The following is a 20,703-nucleotide window of genomic DNA, read 5'->3' as shown; positions in this document are numbered from 1 at the left end:
AATGAAAAAAAAAAATTTGAAAGTACAACTGAAGTTGTAACAGTGGTATAATATATTGCAGGTAGAAGAGTAAGGTAAAAATAATCGAAAAAGAAATGTTACTTCAACAATTAGCAAATTTTTTGAGCCTTGTAACAATAGGCATGTGTTTTATATTAAAAATTCCCCAAATTTTGAATTTGCTGACTGCCAAATCAGCAGATCAAATTTCAGTTGTAGGTCTGTTGCTAGAACTGACAAGGTAAGTTCAATCTTCTATTTCATCAAAAATTCCTTCGTTTCGATTTCAGTCCGAAAAATATACATTTTCCAAAAATTTCAACATTTTTCATAAATAAATTTAACCAACAATTTACGTTTCTTCCAGCTATACTGTGATGACTAGTTATAATTACACAAATGGTTACTCACTACTGTCTTATTTGGAGTACCCTATCATTCTACTGCAGGAATATGTTTTAATCTTCCTGGTTCTGAAGTACTTAAATAAAATAAACACATTCTCCATTCTACTTTCAGTATTCTACTTTCTTCTAAGTATCTCATTTGCCATGCAACTAATTCCAAAAGCTGCTCTTACAATTTTAGCGGTTAGTTGACCAAACGAACAATCAATTAAAAATACCTACTATTGACTCTACAATAATTATTTATCGTTCCACGATTTATAGCCGTTGTGTACACCTATTTCGTTCTCGAGTAAAGTAGTTCAATTGGTAGCAATATTTCGAGCGAAAAACGCGGACACAGTGTCGCCAATTACCTGGTTTATCTCTGCGTTCACTAATTTAAGTAAGTGATCGGTAAAAAGGAAAAAAGAGATACCGAACGAACGTTGAAAATTTTCTAGTAAAAAATATATATATACATTTTCATTTGTAGCGAGAGTATTTACTATATGGATGGACTCGGCGGACAGGTTGCTACTAGGAAATTTCAGTATCTCCGTGATCCTCAGCTCGAGCATCATGTTCTCCGCAATTTACTACAGATGGAACCGGGTGAAGCAAGATTAAACAAGCTCAAACACGACTCAGTGCCACGATACGGATCTAGTCAAATTCACATGCCGTTGGATTTTCCCGCTTGCTACTTAATCGACGAAGAAATGAAGAAGAACGTGCAATACCGTGCAATAACCGCGTTACACTAGTTAAACTCTACACTTAAGCTTACGAACGCAGTTGAGTAATTGTTCCAGAAGAAACAACGAGAGTTTATATATATATACACACACACACGTGAATATATGTAAAGGAATACTCGTACCGAATAAAAACTGATTACAGATTAAACTCGAACCGAACACTCCATTCATAACTTCCCCCTGAATCATGTGTCGTTTCTCTTCCCGCGGCAGATATCTCCCATTACACAAATAAAATTCCTCGAAGAGGACCAATGTCGTCGAGTACTCAGATACTTTCCCAACAATCGTCGTTTTTTCAGGACTTTCCTATTTTTAGACGTTTCAATGGTACCCCGTACTGGACCTTCTTATCGAGCGGTACGTGACAAATTTCTCCTCGTTTCGCTGTATTTTCTCATTGTACCCTACGAAGGCTCGATTAGCGCCTATCACGGCGAAAACAGCGAAAAATTGAAATTAGCAAAAAGCGAAGGTTCAACGAAAAACGAGCGGGAGAGAAAGAAGCTACGTCCCGTACCAGGAAAAATGCGTTCGAGAAACACTACCGCGCGGCTCTCGCTCGAATTCGTCTGTTCGCGAATAGTGGTGGCAGAGAGCGGTGAGACCGAGTGTGCTCGGAAGATGTCGAAAGAAAGAGGAGAGCAGACAATGGTGGTTTCTATCGTGCATGCACTCTCTACACGTGTGTGTGTGTGTGTGTGTGCGTAGGGGTACGGAATAGCATATGGTGTGGAAGTGTGTGGATCATCCTTCTAGAGCTCGCAGACCACCCCCACTGCCCCTCTACCACAGGCTGCCGGTCCTCGATGACCTCCGGCCTGTCAGTCTACACCGAGTAGCCGCTCAGGCATCATCAACATCTTAACGCGTCTCTCTCGCCGCATTCTCCCAAGGAGAGAAACGGAGCGAGGGAGAGACACAGAAAGAGAGAGAAAGAGAGAAACGATAGTTTTCGAGAGAAGAAGGCACACACGTCGTCGTGGTTAAAGGACGAAGAAGAAGAAGAGGAGGAAGAAGGAAGTGCCGAGGACGGTGGCGGGCCCGATCTCTCCACTGTCAGGATGGCGAGGTGGTTGCTACTCGGCTCGTTGGCCAGCTTGTTGGTCCATCAGACGAGAAACGAGATCCTGACGCCGCCGTATTTTAATTTAGCCGAGGGCAAGGAGATCATCGCGTCGGCCACGTGTGGCGTAGACACCCCCGGACCGGAACTTTACTGCAAGCTGGTAGGCGCGAACGCCGATCAACACGAGGACATTAATCTGATACAGGGTCAGGTTGGTATATACACCGATGCGTTACCTTTTATTTTAGATCATCCCTGTGTCTGTGTGTGTAGATTTTCTTCCTTGCCTCTCCCCCCGATCCGCGGTTTTACTCCTTTTTGTGGTTTCAGCCTCGTGGAATTGATATTCTTCAGTGATTCTTCAGTGAATGATAGATCGGTCGAATATAAGGGCGAAATTTCGGATTCGGTGTTTTGTAACTGTAGCTTTCGAAGATTATTCCGATGCTTTTTATCGGAGAACGACGTTTTTCGAATAGACGGTCTCGAACCAATTTTTATCTATGTATATTTGGTCCTTTCAGTCCAAGAGTTTATCAATCTCCGGACAAACCGACCGCTTACTCAACTTGTACATACGACTTCCTTTCCTTCTCTCTCGGTGTAGAGAGTGAAAAAACGAAATTCAGTCATTTTGTGATTTATTCCTAACAATTTGTTCAATCGTTCGATGAATTTGTTCGAGTTAATACATAATAGTGTCGCTGTTGGAACAGAGATAAGGGAAGACGATAGTAATCGTTTATACGAAGAAGCGTGAATGAAGTCGTACGTAAAAGAACGCCTTTCATTAATCGACCAGCTAATAGTAACAACGAACGAATTCGAGCCATGTGTCTCGATTCAATTATTTCCCCGTTGAAATCACCAATGCAATTCGTCCAACGTTCGATCGAATTTCGTTCTATCGGTATTTAATCTCCCTTCCGACGACGAAGCAAAGTTTCTCGGTACGCGAGTAATGTTATATGTAGATTGTCGTGGTAATCCGAGAAGATAATTGTAGTAGTCCTATTCATCGAAAATTACCCTTAGACATTGACGTGAGAAAATATTTCAAGCCCTCCTTCCGCTAAATTCAGTCCAGATTAGAATAGCTTTTGATCGAAAAACGACGTTGATTTCCCTCCGTCAAATGGTCAAATATTCGAACGAGACGTTAAAAAGAAATGGGTACAATACTCGTGTTTCTCGGTAGTGTATCGCAGAACCGGGTCCTCTTAATCAAACCGGAAGTAATAAATTAGACGACCGATTTCGTGCAACACTCGAGAAGATCCTTTGATATTTTATTAACCGCATTTCGTCTTCTTTTTCCGATTAGAGAGCCTATGATTAGAGAGCCTATGATCGATAATTATTGGACGATTCATAAATCGAGGTTCCCCCAGGAATGGTCAATGGCCACACGATTGTACCGCGTTACGTGTATCTATTTATACGGGCGAAAGAAAACGCCATGTAGACTAGAGAAGTGAGTGGGCCGATAAGCAGCTCACGATAAGGGTGACCTCTCGATAACACTTGACCATCTTGTCTTTTCAAATTCCGTGCGGTCGAACTGACACGAGTGTCCCACAAAGATTCTTGAAAAAAGAAGAAAAAGAAGAAATCCTCGTCCAATTTCTACGTAGGAACCTTCTTGCAAACTCCGCGCGTATTTATTCACGTTTTTGGAAATCTTGGTTAGGATTGTAGGATTTGTTTTTATCGTTGAAATTTCAGAGATTAGGTCGTTGAACTGGATATCGATAGATGTGAACATAGACTGAATATGTGGTAACGATTAGAAATTGGTAACGAGGATTGAACTCGTTCTATTTAGGTCACAATGCTTCTTTCGTTTTGAATGCCTTTCCTCCTCCTCCTTCTCTTCGATAGAATCTGAGGGAGTGAAATATAATATGTGGACGATACGTGTACACAGGTATGCGATTACTGCGACGCGGACAACCCGGAAAAGAGGCATCCGCCGGAGTATGCGGTCGATGGAATGGAAACCTGGTGGCAATCGCCGCCTCTGTCCAGAGGAGTCAAGTACAACGAAGTGATTCTGACGATTAATCTTGGACAAGTAAGTTGTCGCGAAAAAAAGTTTGCGAAACAGATACTTGGAAGGTGATCCTCTGAGAAATAAATGATCCCCAAATTTGTCTATATTTCGTTGGATCGATGAGAAATAAAATTCGAAGGTGATTCTCGGAGAAAGACAAAGAGGTACTTGGCAAATTTGTCTATATTCGGTTGGATCTAGTAGCGAAACAGTGCGAAATAAGAGTGTCGAAAGAGAGAATTGACAGCGTGCAGGAAACAACGGGACTGTGGAATAAGTATTTTATCTGTAACGAATTGCTTTATCACGCGGTAGGCGTTTTCCTGCAAAGCGGGAAAGAATTATCTTCGCATTACTTCCGGAGGACAATAGAAAACACGAGTTTTAGGGATTGGGGTAAATGGACATAACCAGCGCATAGATATTCCTTCTTACGAATTAATTAAAGAAAGAAATTCCCTGATTTTTCTTCAGAATCGTGAAAAAAGTAAGATCGAAAGTGTCTCTAGCGATTCTGAAACTGAGCAACTAACTGTATATAAGTGACTAAACAGACACGAAACGGTTAATGCACATTCACGTTTGCAGCCCCAGGGGTTATTGTCTTTTCGCTAAACAGCTTCTAAGAAGGACTCATTTACGCCGCTCTCAAACGTCCTCTTTCTATCGTACGCGCTCCTCTCGACCACGTGTGCCCGGGAATTTCGGTGGAAGGCACGATCGTAATGCTCCGCAAAGACCAACAACGACACATGTGTTCCTCAGTCCTCGCTTTTTCTCTCGACCTCGCCGCATTTTACACGCTCTGGAAAAGCAAGTCCCACGCGAACACGAAATCAAATCCTCTGCTCCAGGAAACAACGACAATTTTAATTAGCTCTCCACCTTTCGTCCTGAAAGTGGACACTTATTTTGCAAATTATTGCAAATTCTCCTAAATTATCCTAGCTTTACAAAAAAATAGGAAAGAGAGAAGAGAAGAGAGAAAATTTCTTTCGCAGGAGTTTCACGTGGCGTACGTGTACGTAAAAATGGCGAACTCTCCGAGACCTGCAGTTTGGGCGCTCGAGAAATCGAAAGATTACGGCAAGACCTGGTCTGCTTGGCAATATTTCTCCGACACAGCCAGCGATTGTTTAAGTTTCTTCGGTGTGGACAGTTACAAGCCAATCACCAGAGACGACAGCGTGATCTGCACGCTGGAGTACTCTCAGATTGTGCCGTTGGAGGGTGGAGAAATACCGATTTCAATTCTGAACAATCGTCCATCAGCGAAGAATTACTTCAATTCTACGCTTTTGCAAGAATGGACCAGAGCTACGAACGTTCGTTTCCGTTTCCTGAGGACGAAGAATTTGCTCGGACATTTGATGTCCTTGGTACAAGAGGATCCTACCGTTACCAGGAGAGTAAGTGTCTTTGAAACGAAGACAGAGAGGGTACAATTGTTCAAATCGTTCAAATTGTTCTTTCCAGTACTTTTATTCGATCAAAGATATCAGTATCGGTGGTCGATGCATGTGCAATGGCCACGCGGACACATGCGACATACTCGATCCAAAGTTGCCGAAGAAACTCGTGTGCAAGTGTCAACACAACACATGCGGACCTCAGTGCGCGACTTGTTGCAAAGGCTTCGAGCAGAAGAAGTGGCGACAGTCCACTGCGTTTAAAAAATTCACCTGTGAACGTAAGAATCATTCTTCGACAATCTCGTCTTCTTATGCATTAGGTCCTCCCGTAAGTTTTTATTTCAACGAAGATCCAAGGAAATTCTACAGCGACGATATAACGGTCTCGCCAAAAAGAATAAGCAGAAACTTGTGAAATGAGAAGGCGCTTACAATTTTTCTCTCAAATTAAAAAATGAACTATTACAAATATAAATGAACCAAATGAATTTAAAATTCTAACTAAATTATAGAAATTCGACACGAACTTACGAGGACGACCTAATTTGAGGACGTTCTATTAAATAAAAAATTCTTCCGCTCAGCTTGCAACTGTTTCGGCCACACGGACGAGTGCGGCTACGATCCGGAAGTGGACGAGAAGCACTTGTCCCTGGACATCCACGGCAACTACGAAGGTGGTGGCGTGTGCATGAACTGCAGGCACAACACCGAAGGAATCAACTGCAATCGTTGCAAAGAAAAGTTCTACAGACCTCGAGACAAGCCTTTGAACGCGACAGACGTATGCCAACGTGAGTTTCCCTTACACACACATTCTTCCTCATTTCCACCAGATATCGTCCAAAAAATTCTCCGCTCTCTCCCACAGCGTGTGACTGTGACTGGTTCTACTCGACCGGAAATTGCGCGGATGCGAGCGGAAAATGCGAGTGCCGAAAGGAGTACACCGCGCCCGACTGCGACAGTTGCAGCTTCGGATACTACGGATTCCCGAAATGTGTCCCGTGTCAGTGTCACAGAAACGGAACGGACGGCGATCACTGCGAGGCGATCGATGGCTCTTGCCCTTGCAAGTCCAACTATGCGGGTCACTACTGCGACCTGTGCGCAGAGGGATACTACGACTTTCCTCGATGTTTACGTGAGCGATGCGACTTTTAACCGAATCCTTCGAAAATATGGAAAAATTGTTTTTTATTATTGTTGAAATTCGTAGCTTGCGAGTGCAATCATTTGGGCTCCCTTTCCGAAAAATGCGACGTGGTCACCGGAAACTGCACCTGCAAGAACAACTACGGAGGGAGAACCTGCGATATTTGCGAGGATGGCTACTACAAGTACCCTAAGTGCACTTGTGAGCATTTTAAAGAAGTTCATAGGATGATATTTGAACCTTTGCGGTCCTGTGTCGAGGCAGACTCGAATTTGTGCCTTCGAGTATCGTGTAACGATGAATTATAAATTATAGACGATAACAAAGCATTGCTTTGTGCATTAATGTTATACTAAAGTTTGACACTTTCACGTCCGCACATTTCGCTGAAAAACTCAGTCTTTCGCTCAGTCTTCAGAGTGTAATTACGATACACTTTTTGAGAAAAATACGTCGAATACCAATCACTTATGTTCAATTTTACAGCCAAAAAAGGCAAAAAGTGAAGTCACGTCAGTGTGACGCCGACCGAAACGCTCAAAGAGTCAATATTTTATAATACAATATTTATTAACTAATATTACGCTGAAATATTGAACCTGGACTACTCGGACCGCAAAGGGTTAAGAATAGATTATTCGTTATTTTTTTAACTAATTTTCAAAAATCGTCAACGTAACTTTGAAGTCTGCAACTGTGACACACGCGGAACGGAGCCAGGAGTTTGCGACAAATCGAACGGAGTGTGCCTGTGCAAGGAAGGATACGGCGGGCCAAGATGCGACCAATGCATCAGCGGATACTACGGATACCCTAATTGCAAACCGTGCAATTGCAGCACGATAGGCTCGTCGACAGTGAGCTGCGACGCGACAGGAAAATGCTCTTGCCTGAGTAATTTCGCTGCTAGGACGTGCAACCAATGCAGCCCTGGTTATTATATGTATCCAGAATGCATAGGTACGAGATTCTCTATTTATAACTAACTGCATCCAAGCTGAGTCGCGGATATTATAGTATTTTCCCCTCCCACTCTCGTTCAAATAGCCTAGCCTAGGAATGCTGGTTAATTCTGGGTTTGCCGGCAAGATATATGCGCTAATGGTTGAGGTAGAATTTTCACCGTCCAAAAGGTTCTACTCCTTATTGTTAGACCGATATTGAGGACAGGTGCAAGCTCCACCTTTTTACGTGGACATAGTAGACTTATGGTCGATCATCTTTTTGGCCACCTTTTCTCTATTCAGTCGGGTCGTTCGAAATTTACGACTTCCTGTAACTCCTCTGTTATTAACTTTCGCGACGGACGATAACCGGACAAAACGTTTAGCTGAATACGGCGTATCATTTCCAAAAGTCTGTAGCTGAACTTGCAACGCAAAGCTTAATACTGTCTAAAAATTGGCCGATAGATTGCTCCTTGGTAAATTTAACAGAAATTGAGTACAGCAAGGTTCTGCCCCCAATTTTGAAATCACGTAGGACCACGTTGCCCGTATTCAGCTAAAGACTTGGAAACGACGCAGGACCACGTCTCCCGCCGCGAATGTGTCAACAATTCTGTCTAACAAAAATTGTGAAAAACCCTGCGATCGTTCAGCCTGCAACTGCGACAGCCACGGCTCGATCGGCGCGTCCTGCGACGCGGAGGGCAAATGTCAGTGCCGGGAGAATTTCGACGGGTTCACGTGCAACCAGTGCAAAGAGGGCTTTTACAACTTCCCCACTTGCGAGGGATGCAACTGCGACCCGGCAGGTATCCTCGAGACCTTTCAAGGCTGCGGCACCCTGCCAGCCGGTGAACTCTGTCAATGCAAGGATCGCGTCGAGGGAAGAATATGCAACGAGTGTAAGCCGCTCTATTGGAACTTGCAGTCTTACAATCCTTACGGTTGCGAAGGTAAGTTCACGCAGGTAAATCTCAACGATACACCGAATCTATAGCTGCACGGTATTTCTCGATTCTCCCTTCGAAGAGTGCCAGTGTAACATACCTGGCGTGATCGGAAACATCGGTGAATGCGACACAAAGACCGGCCAGTGTATCTGCAAACCCGGAGTGTCGGACAGAAGTTGCAACCAGTGCGTGGACGGGACGTACAATCTTCAAGAGAGCAATTTCTTCGGTTGTACAGGTAGATAGATCGTCGGTGAGCAAATTTCTTTCGGTAAGTTACACGAGTGTTCCTCCTCAGATTGCGCCTGCGACATCGGCGGTTCAGTGAGTTCCGTGTGCGACAAGCTAACGGGACAATGTCCTTGTCAGCCACGAGTCACCGGTCTCACCTGCAAGCAACCCTTGAAAACTCACTATTTCCCGACGCTTCATCAGTTCCAATACGAGGCAGAAGACGGCCGAACGCCTAGCAACAGTCCTGTTCGTTACGGTTTCACGGAGGAACACTTTCCTGGATACAGTTGGAAAGGATACGCTGTTTTCTCTGCTCTTCAGGACGAGATCGTCCTCGACGTTTACATACAGAAATCGTCCTTGTACCGAATGGTTCTGAAATATGTGAATCCGAACAACGAGCCTATTCTCGGCACGATCACCATTACTCCGGAGAATCCGTCCGAGGTGCAACAACAATTCAAGGTGATCTTCAAGCCGACCGTGAAACCGTCGTTCGTGACTGTAGCAGGAGCTCAGGGTAACCTGCCTTCGCCTATGGTGATGAATCCCGGATTATGGTCGATTAGTATCACTACGAAGAAGAGCCTGTTCCTCGACTACTTCGTTCTACTACCAGCTGAATATTACGAAGCAACGATCTTGACACAGGACGTGAATATTCCCTGCGAGGTTGGCTACAAAGGACTCTGCAGACACTACGGTTATCCTAATTTGATGAGGTTCGACTCTGTTCGCGGAGCTGGCGGATTCCTCAACGAGAACAACGTGAGAATTCCGTTGACCGAGTATTTCACCGACAGAGATATCCTGCGTGAAATCGACAGAGACGAGGTTCCGTTGATCAACGACGCGCAGGGAAAGATACATTTCGATCTAAGAATTGCCAAGCCAGAACCGCATGTCTTGCTAGTGACGTATGTTACGCCTAAAAATGAGAACACCACGTCTACCCTGCTCATAGAGGCTAACACCGTTGGCAGAGGAAAGGCTACTCTGTATCCTTGCAAGTACACCAGCGTTTGCAGACAGGTGGTCACCGATACCTACGACAGAGTAGCCGCGATGAATTTTCACAGTAATTACATCAGTTTGATTCTAACCGGGGAACCAGGTTCGAACGTCGCGATCGACTCAGTCGTCGCTATTCCTTATCATCAGTGGTCCTTGGACTACGTGAAACCGAAATCTATATGCGTGAGGAAAGACGGAAAATGCGTGAAAGGTCAATTCCCCGGAGCAGCAGACGCGAAGAAGATCGAGTTCGAAAGCAACAGCACGATTCCTGAATCCGAGAACAGGCCTTTCGGTATCTACGACAACGGGACGAAGTTGATCTATCTGGACGACACGGACACCATGGTAGATATCCACGCAAAGGTCCCACAGCCTGGGGACTACATCTTCGTCGTGCAGTACTATCAACCGGACTACCCAGAGTACGAGCTCGACGTTCTAGTGCAGAACGGTAAATTCTACGAAGCAAAGATGTCCGTTCCCCACTGTCCAAGCAACAGCGGTTGTCGCAGCGTGGTGAAACAGACCGACGGCAACATCAGGTTCCAGCTGATCGAGAACTTCATGATCACCTTCAAGGAGAGCAGCGGTAACGGTATCTGGCTGGACTACATCCTGGTTATCCCAACGGAGCAGTACAACGAGAAGATCCTGAAGAAGATCCAGTTCGATCAGACGAAAGAGTTCATCAAGAAGTGCGGCTACAATCATTTCCACATCAACATCACCGACGACGGTTTCTGTCGCGACTCGATATTCTCTCTAACCTCCAACTACAACAATCGCGCGTTGCCTTGCAACTGCGACATCGACGGCACGATAAGCTTCGAGTGCGAGAAATTCGGCGGGAATTGTCCGTGCAAGCCCAACATCATCGGGAGACGTTGCGAGATCTGTAAGACGGGATTCTACGGTTTCCCCAATTGCAGACCGTGCAACTGTCCAAGCACAGCTCTCTGCGAGCCGGGAACAGGCGCCTGTATCTGTCCTTCGAGAGTCACCGGCGAACGTTGCGACCAGTGCGAGGTTGGAACTTACGGATTCCATCCGATAATCGGCTGCGAGGAGTGCAACTGCTCTCCCGCGGGAGTGATCAACGGAGACATGCAGTGCGATCTTCTGAACGGTAGCTGCAGGTGCAAGGAGAACGTCGTAGGCAGACAGTGCGACAAGTGTCGTCCAGGCTACTCTCAGTTCCCGCACTGCGAGAAGTGCGACTGCGACGTGAGAGGAACCACCGCGGATATCTGCGACCAGTACACGGCCGAATGCTTCTGCAAGGCGAACGTTCAAGGATTGGCCTGCGACGTGTGCAAAGAAGGCACCTTCAACATCCAGGAGAACAACGAGGAAGGCTGTACCAAGTGTTTCTGCTTCGGGAAGACCAGCAGATGCGCGTCTGCGAATCTCTACAGGACTCACGTGACGGATTTAACCGGCTGGGATTTAACTGTGTTCGACGAGAAGGGTGGGAACATGACGTTCCTGGCGACGATTCCTCAGGAGTTCAACGAGACCAGCATTAAAATCGAGCTCACGTACAACGACACGTATGGAAAAGTCGTCTATTTCGTCGCGCCGGACACTTATTTGGGGAAGATGTTGACTTCTTACGGAGGAGTCTTCAATTACACGGTTTACTACAGCACCGGACCGTTTGGTAACGCGGTTAGCGCGGCCGACGTGATTCTTCAAGGCGACGAAACTACGCTCTTCTATTACGCGGAGGAGCAACCACCCTCGTTCACGAATTTCGAATCATCCTTGGAACTGATCGAGGCGAACTTCTACACGCAGAATCGTCTGAGCGCCACGAGGGAACAGCTGATGGTGGTTCTCGAGAATCTTCGAGGGATATTTATCAGAGCTACTTACTGGGACCCCAGTATACAAGCTTCCTTGTCGTACGTGACTTTAGACGTCACTACGGAGATCTATTCGCCTCAGTTTCACGTTCCAGCCAGCAGCGTCGAACAGTGTCAATGTCCGCCGAATTATCAAGGTCTCTCCTGCGAGGAATGCGCTCCAGGTTACTACAAAGTCGAGTCTGGACTCCACGGAGGCTACTGTGTTCGCTGCGAGTGCAACGGCCACGCTGACACTTGCGACGTCGAAACTGGAATATGTTTGGTAACGATCTACTTTAATAGATCCTTCTAGTTTCGAGGAAATACAGCGAGTGAAGAAATTGATCGTGTATCCTTCGGAAAAGGATAACTTTTTGAAATTGGACCAAACGACTTGAGCTTTTTTGGGGAAATTAGTATTAGTGTACTAAACGACGTGCACAAGAAATTTTGGAAAAATTGAAATTCGTCTTTTGTTCAACATTTTTTTTGTCTGAGCCTGTAATGAAAATTTTAAAAATACGGTTTGTAAATTTATGTCTATTATACAGATGCAGAAAATTTCGTCGAAATCGGTAAATGGAGAAACAAGCGACAGGCATCGAAAGATGTAAGAATCTTCAGAGTTATTAGTTATAGACCGAGAGGAGTGAAATAGTGCGATTTTCACTGAAACTTTTTAAAATTTCCACGAAAATTATATAATTGATATAAATCTACAAATCGTATTTTTAAAATGTTCGTTACAATCTCAGATAAAAAAAAGTTGTAAAAAGCGACCTTTACAATTTTCTTCACTTTTTTCAAAATTTTCTAAAAAATCTCAAGTCCTTCGGTCCAATTTGAAAAAAGTTATTCTTTTTCGAACGGTACCTATACGATCAATTCTTTCACCGTTCCTACATCGTTCTCTCTCTCGCAGGACTGCAAAGACGGTACAGTCGGGGATCACTGCGAGTACTGCGAACAAGGTTACTACGGCAACGCGACAGGAGGAACACCAACGGATTGTCTGATTTGCGCCTGTCCTCTGCCTATGCCGTCCAACAATTTCGCCACCGGTTGCGAGGTGAACGAAGAGGGGAACAAGATAAGCTGCGACTGTCTTCCCGGTTACTACGGTGCTCGCTGCGAGGTCTGCGCTTCCGGTTACTACGGGAATCCCGAGACCATAGACGACGATTGTAAACCTTGCCAATGCTCCGGTAACATCGACACCAATCAGATTGGCTCCTGCGACTCGAGGACTGGACAGTGTCTGCACTGCTTGAACAACACTTACGGAGAAGCTTGCAACCTGTGCGCACCGGGCTTCTTCGGTGATGCTATCCAGAGGAAAGATTGTCGCAGCTGTACCTGCGACGAATGTGGAATGGAGAAGTGCGACAGTTATTCCGGCCAATGTCACTGTCGCGAGAACGTGATCGGAGAACAATGCGATCGTTGCGCGGACGATCACTACGGCTACGACACCTGCGACGGTTGCAGAGCTTGCGACTGTGGAATCGCCTCTAACAGTAGCCAATGCGACGAGACAACTGGACAATGTAGATGTAAGCCTGGCGTGATTGGACGCAGATGCGACCAGTGTATCGCTGGATATTGGAATTACGGAACGGAAGGATGCACTTCTTGCGAGTGTAACATCGGATACTCCGTTGGAGTGTCCTGCAACACCACTACGGGACAGTGTAGCTGTTTACCGGGCGTTATCGGGGAGAAATGCGACCATTGTCCGTATAGGAACGTGTTGATCCCTGGACAAGGTTGCTTCGCTTGCGACTCTTGCACTGGAAACTTGCTGGACGTCACGGACGAGATGTCCGGCGTACTGGACACTGTGTTCTATGAGTTCAACACGGTAGCCGAGAGCTACTTCACGAATCAGAGATTGAAGTTCATCAACGACACCGTGAACGACTTGTATCCCGAGGTGAAGCTTCTCGATCCCAGCAGAGTGAACTTCTTACCGCTTCAGGAGGAAGTGAAAAGATTGCAGACGGAAGTGTCGAATCAGAAACGCGAGATAGATTACACAGCGGAGGACAGCGTGAAGTGGAAACTCGCCGCGGAGAATAATTTGGAGGATATGAACTTGCTGGAAGCGGAAGTAATGAAAGAGATAGATCTGGTTAATACCACCATTTACGAGGTGAAATCTTTGGCGTTGAACATCGAGCTAGGCACAGGTGCCAAGGTGGAGAATGCTTTGAAAGAGGCTACGGAAATTCTGAAGAAGATCCAGGACGTGTCTTTCATCGATTTCAGAGATCGCGCGACCGATCAAGCCGATCAGGCCAACATTCTCGTCTCGGCCATGCTCGACTACAATATACCGGTCAGCGATCTGTCCGATCTCGCCGATCATTTGAGCGGAAAGGTCAGAAACTTGTCCGACAAGTTGGACGATCTCCTCGAGATCACTTGGAAGGCTCAGGAGTTGGCTAGCTCGGTGGATAGATTGAATCAAGAGAATCGAATCGCCGCAGACACTGGAAACTTCGACATCGTGAAGAACGCTACAGCAGAGGCGAAGGAAGATCTGATCGCTGGACAAGAGTTAAGCAGAAACGCCAACCAGTATATCGACGAGGCAGAGCGTAACTTCGAGATTTTGAGAGAAGGTGTGATAGACAATTCTACGGAACTGGTGAACAGAACCATTCTGGAGAACGAACTGATGCTGGAGGGTCTGGTATCTCCGGTCCAGAACGCGTACTACCACGCTGACAGTCTTTACAATCGATCGTTGGAATTGGACAGTCTTTTGACCGACACGAGGAACACCGACGCTGTGAAAGCAGTTTCCGCTTACAGGAACATTGGAAACGCGATCGAGGCTGCTCGCGAGGCCGCGTTAGAGGCCAGTAACGCAGCAGACAACGCGACCCTGCTGTCGGACGGTATCGGACAGAGGATGTCGAATTCGCGAAGCGCGTCTTTGCATCTCTTAGACTCTGCTAATAACACTTTGTCGAAGACAATGGGGAAACCCGAGTTGGATTTGAGCAACGCTCAACTGGAAGCTGCCTTTATCTCCAGTGTGAATACGCGCAACAGAGATCTGTTGGATTACATCGACAAGATCCTCGAGAGTATGCAATCGCCGTCTGCAGCGGTGGCTCAGGAGGCGATGAACGAGGCGATAGAGGTGGAGAAGAAGCTGAGATCCTCTGTGAACAACATGAACGGGATCGTGGATAAAATCCCGGAGGATCTGAAAGAAGCGAAACGGCTGTCGAAGGACATTTCGGAATCGATCCGCGACATATCGCAGGCGAAGAAACAGTTGGACATGATCGACAAGTATCTCCCGAACATGGCGAACTTGTTGAACGACTTGAACACGAACCAAAAGTCCATAGAGAGCAACGGGAACGATTTGCAGAGTAAGATCGAGGCGTTGAAGAACAAGATCTCGAATGCTAGAGAATTGGCGGATCGTTTCGACATCGGGCTGACTTTCTACAGAAACACCACGCTCGAGTTGAAGAACCCGGAGAATCTACCTCTGTTGGCTACGTCTACGAAGATATCGCTCAACTTCCGAACGAACACAACCAACGGTTTCTTGCTGTATCTAGGAAACGAGGAGAACGCGAAGCTACCGCGTTCGAAGACCCACGATTTCATGTCTCTGTTGATCGAAAGTGGGTACCCGGTGCTTATCATAGACCTAGGATCAGGACCCGAGAAGATCATCAACGACAAATTCGTGTCGGATAACGTATGGAGGCAGATAATCGTGGAGAGAACTGGTAAAAACGTGAAGCTGATCGTTCGCGAGGATATCGGCGAAGGGAAGGATCGACTTTACGAGAAAGGACACGTTTTGCCTGGATCTTATTCGATATTTAACCTGGATCAAGAACACTCGAAGCTATTCGTAGGCGGTTATCCACCGTCGTTCAACATGCAGAACGCGGTAACAGCGTCCTCGTTCGAGGGTGAAATGGAGGAGCTCGTGATAGGAGAGGACACGCCGGTGTCTTTCTGGAACTTTGTCGACGGAGAGAATAACGAAAATACCGCCGCCCAGAGGGATAAATTGGTGAATTTCCAACCAAGCACCGGTTACAGATTCGACAGCCACGGATACGCGATTCTGAGCAAGAGAGCCTTGCAGATCTCACCGGACAGCAAGAAGTTCAGCATTAAATTGAACTTCAAGACGTTCACGGACAACGGACTGATCTACTTAATGGGTAAAGGTAAACAGTTCCTGTCTCTCGAGATGAGGGACGGCCACGTGCTTTATCAGTACGACTTAGGAGAAGGAGAGACCAGTCTGAAATCCACGAACAGATACAACGACGGAAACTGGCACAACGTCGAAGCTCTTAGGTTCGAGAAGATGGGCGTTCTGAAGGTAGACGGTGTGGATGTCGTGAAGAGCAAAGCGGAAGGAAACACGAAGAATTTAGTGTCCTCGGATAACATTTACTTCGGAGGATATCCGCCGAACGCTAGACATCCTTACGATCCTGTGAGCAACGACGGTTTCGAAGGTTGCATCGACGATGTAGTCATTTTAGATACTATAGTCGACCTGACGCGTAACATTCAAGCGTTTGGCGTGGTACCTGGTTGTCCAGTTCGGGTAATCCTACTATTTCACGTAAAATCATGTCGTTCTAATTACACCGTTAATCGTAAAAATGATCGAATCGTTGTGATATTTCTGTTTAGTTCGCCAGCTTGGTGTCTTTCGAGGAGAGCACACCTGGTTACGTGAGATGGCACAATATCTCCGTATCTGACGTTCTTCAAGTGAACTTGAAATTCAAGACCCTAGCGAACGACGGTCTGATCTTCTACGTAACCGACCACGAGAAGGGTGTAGTCAGTTATCTGTCTGTAATCGACGGTGTCCTCGTCTTCAACAGTCAGGGCGAAGAGCTACGAACAAGTTCCGCTGGTATCAAGTTCAACGACAACGAATGGCACGTAGTCACCGCCACTCATTCGCGGGAATCTCTGAAAATGGACATCGACGACACGAAGAATTACAGCTCTGACTTAGAACCACCTGCGTTGAACATACCTTACGGCAGTTTGTACATCGGAGGTTTACCAGCCGCCTTTGGTATCCCTCCAGCAGGCGCTATGACGCCGTTCGTCGGTTGCATAGGGGATGCGACGTTGAACGGAGTGATTATTAATTTCGCGAACACGACAGAGAGGCTTCACGCTCTTTTAGGAAAATGCAAACTGGGTGATCCGCCGTGTGAGTATTTTTCGTTTAACGCGTTCACTGCCACGCCGGATTGACATGTTTCCTTCAGGGGGCTGCAACGACGATATTCGTTTTACTTTGATTATTCTAAACATTTGAGACACTTTGCTCACACTGCCATCGACGCAACATATGCGGTCCAGTGTGTATCGCCTGAGATTGTAAATTTTTCCGGTGGCAGCGAACGTGTTCGTTGAAAACGGACGAAAACGGTGTTTTTAACCTAATTTATCTACCGTAATAGCTCTACCAGCTATTCCTGGCCTAGAAACAGACATCCCGCCTCCTCTGTTGCCCACAGAAAGTCCAGACGACAATATTGAAATATCTACGCAGATTAGTGAGTAAATTGTAATAAACGATAATAAAGAAGGCCGGGTGTATCTAATCTAATCTTGAATCTACTTGAACTTCGTCAGACATCATCGATGTTGATTTGGATAAGGATGTAGACGAGGACGAGCCTACCATAGAAGGACGTGGAAACTACCACGATGAATTAACTACCACTTTAGAGCCAACCACTTCAACGCAGAGAACAACGCCGTTACACGTGGATCAGTGTCGGTTGCCTTATTATCCAGCTGTCGATCCAAACTTGGAACATACCTGGCGATTCGGTATCACATTTTTCCTCTTACTCCTACCAGCGAACCACGAACAAGATTTCAACGCGTGATTCGTTGTACGTTTTTTCTCTGGTTCAGGTACGGCGAGAAACAGCAGATTGGAGTACAGATCGTTGAACGGAAGATACAGGAACGACTATGATTTCCAGATCAACGTGAAAACGATGGCCGAGGAAGGAATCATTTTCTTCACGTCCGATATTTCCGACGAGAGTATGATCGCTTTGTACGTCAGAGACGGAAAGGTGTGATCTTATTGCTGATTTTACGTTCTCTTATCTCTCCCTCCGAGATAATCTACGCTGATTCGACGACGAAAAAAAAAGGGAGGGAAATACTTGAGATCAGGCGTGTCTGTCTGTTTCAAAACAAAAAACTTTTCAACAACTTTGTTATTCTCTTTTTCTGTGTAAACAAGTTTACAAAGATTGTACACACCGTTTTATATTCTGTTTTCTTCTTCCTCTTCTTCTCGAAAGATTCATTACACGTTCAATTGTGGAAGCGGACCGGCTCAGCTGGTCGAGGAGATGAAAATAAACGACAACCAATGGCACTTTGTGACGTTCAAGAGGCAAGGAACCTATGGAGAGCTTATCGTCGACGAGAATCCTCCGGTTGGCGGATTTTCTCCAGGACCTACGGAAACTATGAGCGTCAGTCCACCGTTTTACGTTGGCGGAGTGCTTCAAGACATGTCCAACAAAGTCCTGAACATGATCGTAAGTGAATTATCCATATTTCTTGTTGCATGTATTAAAAACATTTTCTTTCTCTTCTCCTTTTTAACGAAAAATCCATTATTCAGGGTATGAATCACACCTTCAACGGATGTCTAGGAAACTTCATGGTGAACGGACAGCCTGTTAGCGAGCCTATAAATAAAGTAGGTGTGATTCCATGCTCGAATCGAGTCGAACCAGGATTATTCTTCTTCCCTGGAAATGGTAGCAATTTATTCAGAGCAGGTACAAAGCGTATACGATTAAACGATCGATCAAATATTGGAGAAAATTTTCAAAATGATCTCTCTAATTCTACTACAAAAATTTCAGTCGATAAATTCACCGTTGGAAGAACAGTTGACATTCAAATGGACATTAAACCACGTTCAACATCTGGACACTTGCTATCTGTTCACGGTAAACGAGATTATTTAGTCTTGGAAATGATCAACGGAACCGTGAAGTTCCTCGTTAAAACGGCGAAGGGTTCGATAGAGACCTCCTTCGAACCGACCAAACTGAATTCTTTATGCGATGGTAATTGGCACAATATTCGAGGTAACGTATATTCTTCTCGTTGTTGGACGCTGTACAGTATATATCGTAAGAACGAGAAATAAAAATTTCAAATTTGTTCGCACAGCTGTGAAACAAAAGAACGCGGTGCTTTTGTCGGTGGACCACAAAGCAGCCGCGCCAGGAATCGGTGGGAAGAACGTGGCGGGTGTTCTGTCGAAACATCCGATCTTTATCGGTGGTCACCCGATGCTTGGAAAGAGATTACGGGGAAGCACCTCGCAAACACAATACGTCGGATGTATCACGAATATACACATCAACATGAAAGCCATCACTCTGGGCCCGGAACGTGCTTACGGGCAGGTTATCTCTGGCGTATGTCCAACGATATAAGCAAGGCCGCCGTTTAAAAATCATTTAACACGAGCGTTGCAATTCTTTCCTATCGTTCTGACGATCTTTCCAGCCAATTTTCCGATACCTTTCTTTTGTTTTTCATAAGAGACTCCTGTTAAGTTAATTTCACTCTCTCTCTATTTCTTTTTTTTTTATCCTTTTTAATCGAAAATGTATATTTTTAGTATTTTTAAGTGTCTAAGGTAAATTGTTTGGTAACGAGGATAAATTTTCGAGTCGTCAGATATCGAGTGCCATATCTCAGGGCATAGCCGTCGACGTTTCATGACTTTCGAGGAAAGTGTTAAACATTCCTAACGTGCCTTTTTTTAAACGTGAATTTTTGAGAAATACTCTAAGAAATATTTTTTTTTTTTTTTTTTAAGTGTACAAGCTTTCGTTCGACATACAAAAAAAAAAAAAAAAAAAAGACTAAACATCATCGTTCTTTTCGTTTTTCACCGTGGAAGCTAGATCTTACGTATCCCTTTTACTATGCATCCATCAATGGTTTTATTTAACACACTCGAGTAAGCTATTTTACTATAATTCATAATAGGCGAATTACAAGATTTTTAAATAAGGTTCAAAAGGTATTGTAATACGCAACCAAAGAAATAATATGTTATATACTATAATAAAGTCATAAGTTATGTAGTATCGTTGGAAAAAAAAGTTTGCGACTGTTTTTTCTTCTGTAAACATAAAAACATTTAGACGAATTAAGAAGTTAAGTGAATAAAGTAATATAATGAAAAATATTTACAGACTGTTTTATATTACACTTGAAGCACATCGTGATGTTATCGCGCGTAGAAAATTTGTAGTCGCGAAATAATAAAATCGAGAAGGCAGTAAATCCGTTTAAATTGTCATTTGATTTTATTGCATACTTCTTGGTGACACTCTCACAATGGAACCTGAAAATTCTGTAGCATTCTAATGCGTGACTAAAATAAAATAAACTATACATTAAATGACTTACAATACATAAAATCAAATTTATTATAGTTAATAACAACTATCAACCTGTGTATAAAATTGTTTACAGTCTCTGAGTACACGCGTTAGCTTTGAGAAAAAAATATGATTTTCAACGTTTAATACATTGAGCGCTAAGGATATCTAATATTAGCAAGTTGTAGAAAAGATGTTTCGATTTTGTATATCTGTATTAAGCTGCACGAAATTTCATGTAAAACGAAATTCAGAAAAATACATCAATTACTTAATACTCAATGTATTAGAATTGCTTTTTAAGCTATTAAAAAATGTGTCGTGTAAACAAAGTTAAAAAAATTATATGTAATCGTGAAGGCGTAAATCAACAGTAACTCATGATTAACACTTTAAATATCGAAAATAA

The 20,703-nt window shown here is 44.7% G+C and overlaps 2 protein-coding genes across 2 annotated transcripts; both read left to right on the top strand.

Moving 5' to 3' along the window:
* Positions 1-95: 95 nt before the first annotated feature.
* LOC108575808 (PQ-loop repeat-containing protein 3) lies at positions 96-1,229 on the top strand. The gene is made up of 4 exons (XM_017938704.1): positions 96-241; positions 368-590; positions 672-792; positions 883-1,229. Exons 1-4 carry the CDS (start codon positions 96-98, stop codon positions 1,014-1,016), a joined length of 624 nt encoding a protein of 207 aa, XP_017794193.1. The 3' UTR covers positions 1,017-1,229.
* Positions 1,230-2,211: 982 nt separating this feature from the next.
* Positions 2,212-19,403, top strand: LOC108575807 (laminin subunit alpha). Its single transcript, XM_017938703.1, has 20 exons — positions 2,212-2,427; positions 4,144-4,290; positions 5,271-5,678; positions 5,746-5,959; positions 6,266-6,475; positions 6,553-6,825; positions 6,901-7,038; positions 7,525-7,797; positions 8,438-8,737; positions 8,814-8,972; positions 9,033-12,115; positions 12,755-16,432; positions 16,522-17,059; positions 17,313-17,408; positions 17,488-17,688; positions 17,776-17,942; positions 18,177-18,419; positions 18,506-18,665; positions 18,753-18,980; positions 19,066-19,403. The coding sequence occupies exons 1-20, from the start codon at positions 2,212-2,214 to the stop codon at positions 19,332-19,334; spliced, it is 11,001 nt and encodes a 3,666-aa protein (XP_017794192.1). The 3' UTR covers positions 19,335-19,403.
* The last annotated feature ends 1,300 nt before the right edge of the window (positions 19,404-20,703 follow it).

This window comes from Habropoda laboriosa, unplaced genomic scaffold, assembly GCF_001263275.1.
Source record: "Habropoda laboriosa isolate 0110345459 unplaced genomic scaffold, ASM126327v1 scaffold243, whole genome shotgun sequence".
NCBI classification, from domain to species: Eukaryota; Metazoa; Arthropoda; class Insecta; order Hymenoptera; family Apidae; genus Habropoda; species Habropoda laboriosa.
Note: the sequence above shows the minus strand (reverse complement) of the source record. Positions and strands in the feature narration are given on the sequence as shown.

Coding starts and splice junctions, on each gene's coding strand:
- LOC108575808 (XM_017938704.1), top strand. CDS start 96: ATGTTACTTCAACAATTAGCAAATTTTTTGAGCCTTGTAACAATAGGC. Junction 591..671: donor CTGCTCTTACAATTTTAGCG/GTTAGTTGACCA, acceptor CACGATTTATAG/CCGTTGTGTACACCTATTTC. Junction 793..882: donor CTCTGCGTTCACTAATTTAA/GTAAGTGATCGG, acceptor TTTCATTTGTAG/CGAGAGTATTTACTATATGG.
- LOC108575807 (XM_017938703.1), top strand. CDS start 2,212: ATGGCGAGGTGGTTGCTACTCGGCTCGTTGGCCAGCTTGTTGGTCCAT. Junction 4,291..5,270: donor TGACGATTAATCTTGGACAA/GTAAGTTGTCGC, acceptor TTTCTTTCGCAG/GAGTTTCACGTGGCGTACGT. Junction 6,476..6,552: donor CGCGACAGACGTATGCCAAC/GTGAGTTTCCCT, acceptor TCTCTCCCACAG/CGTGTGACTGTGACTGGTTC.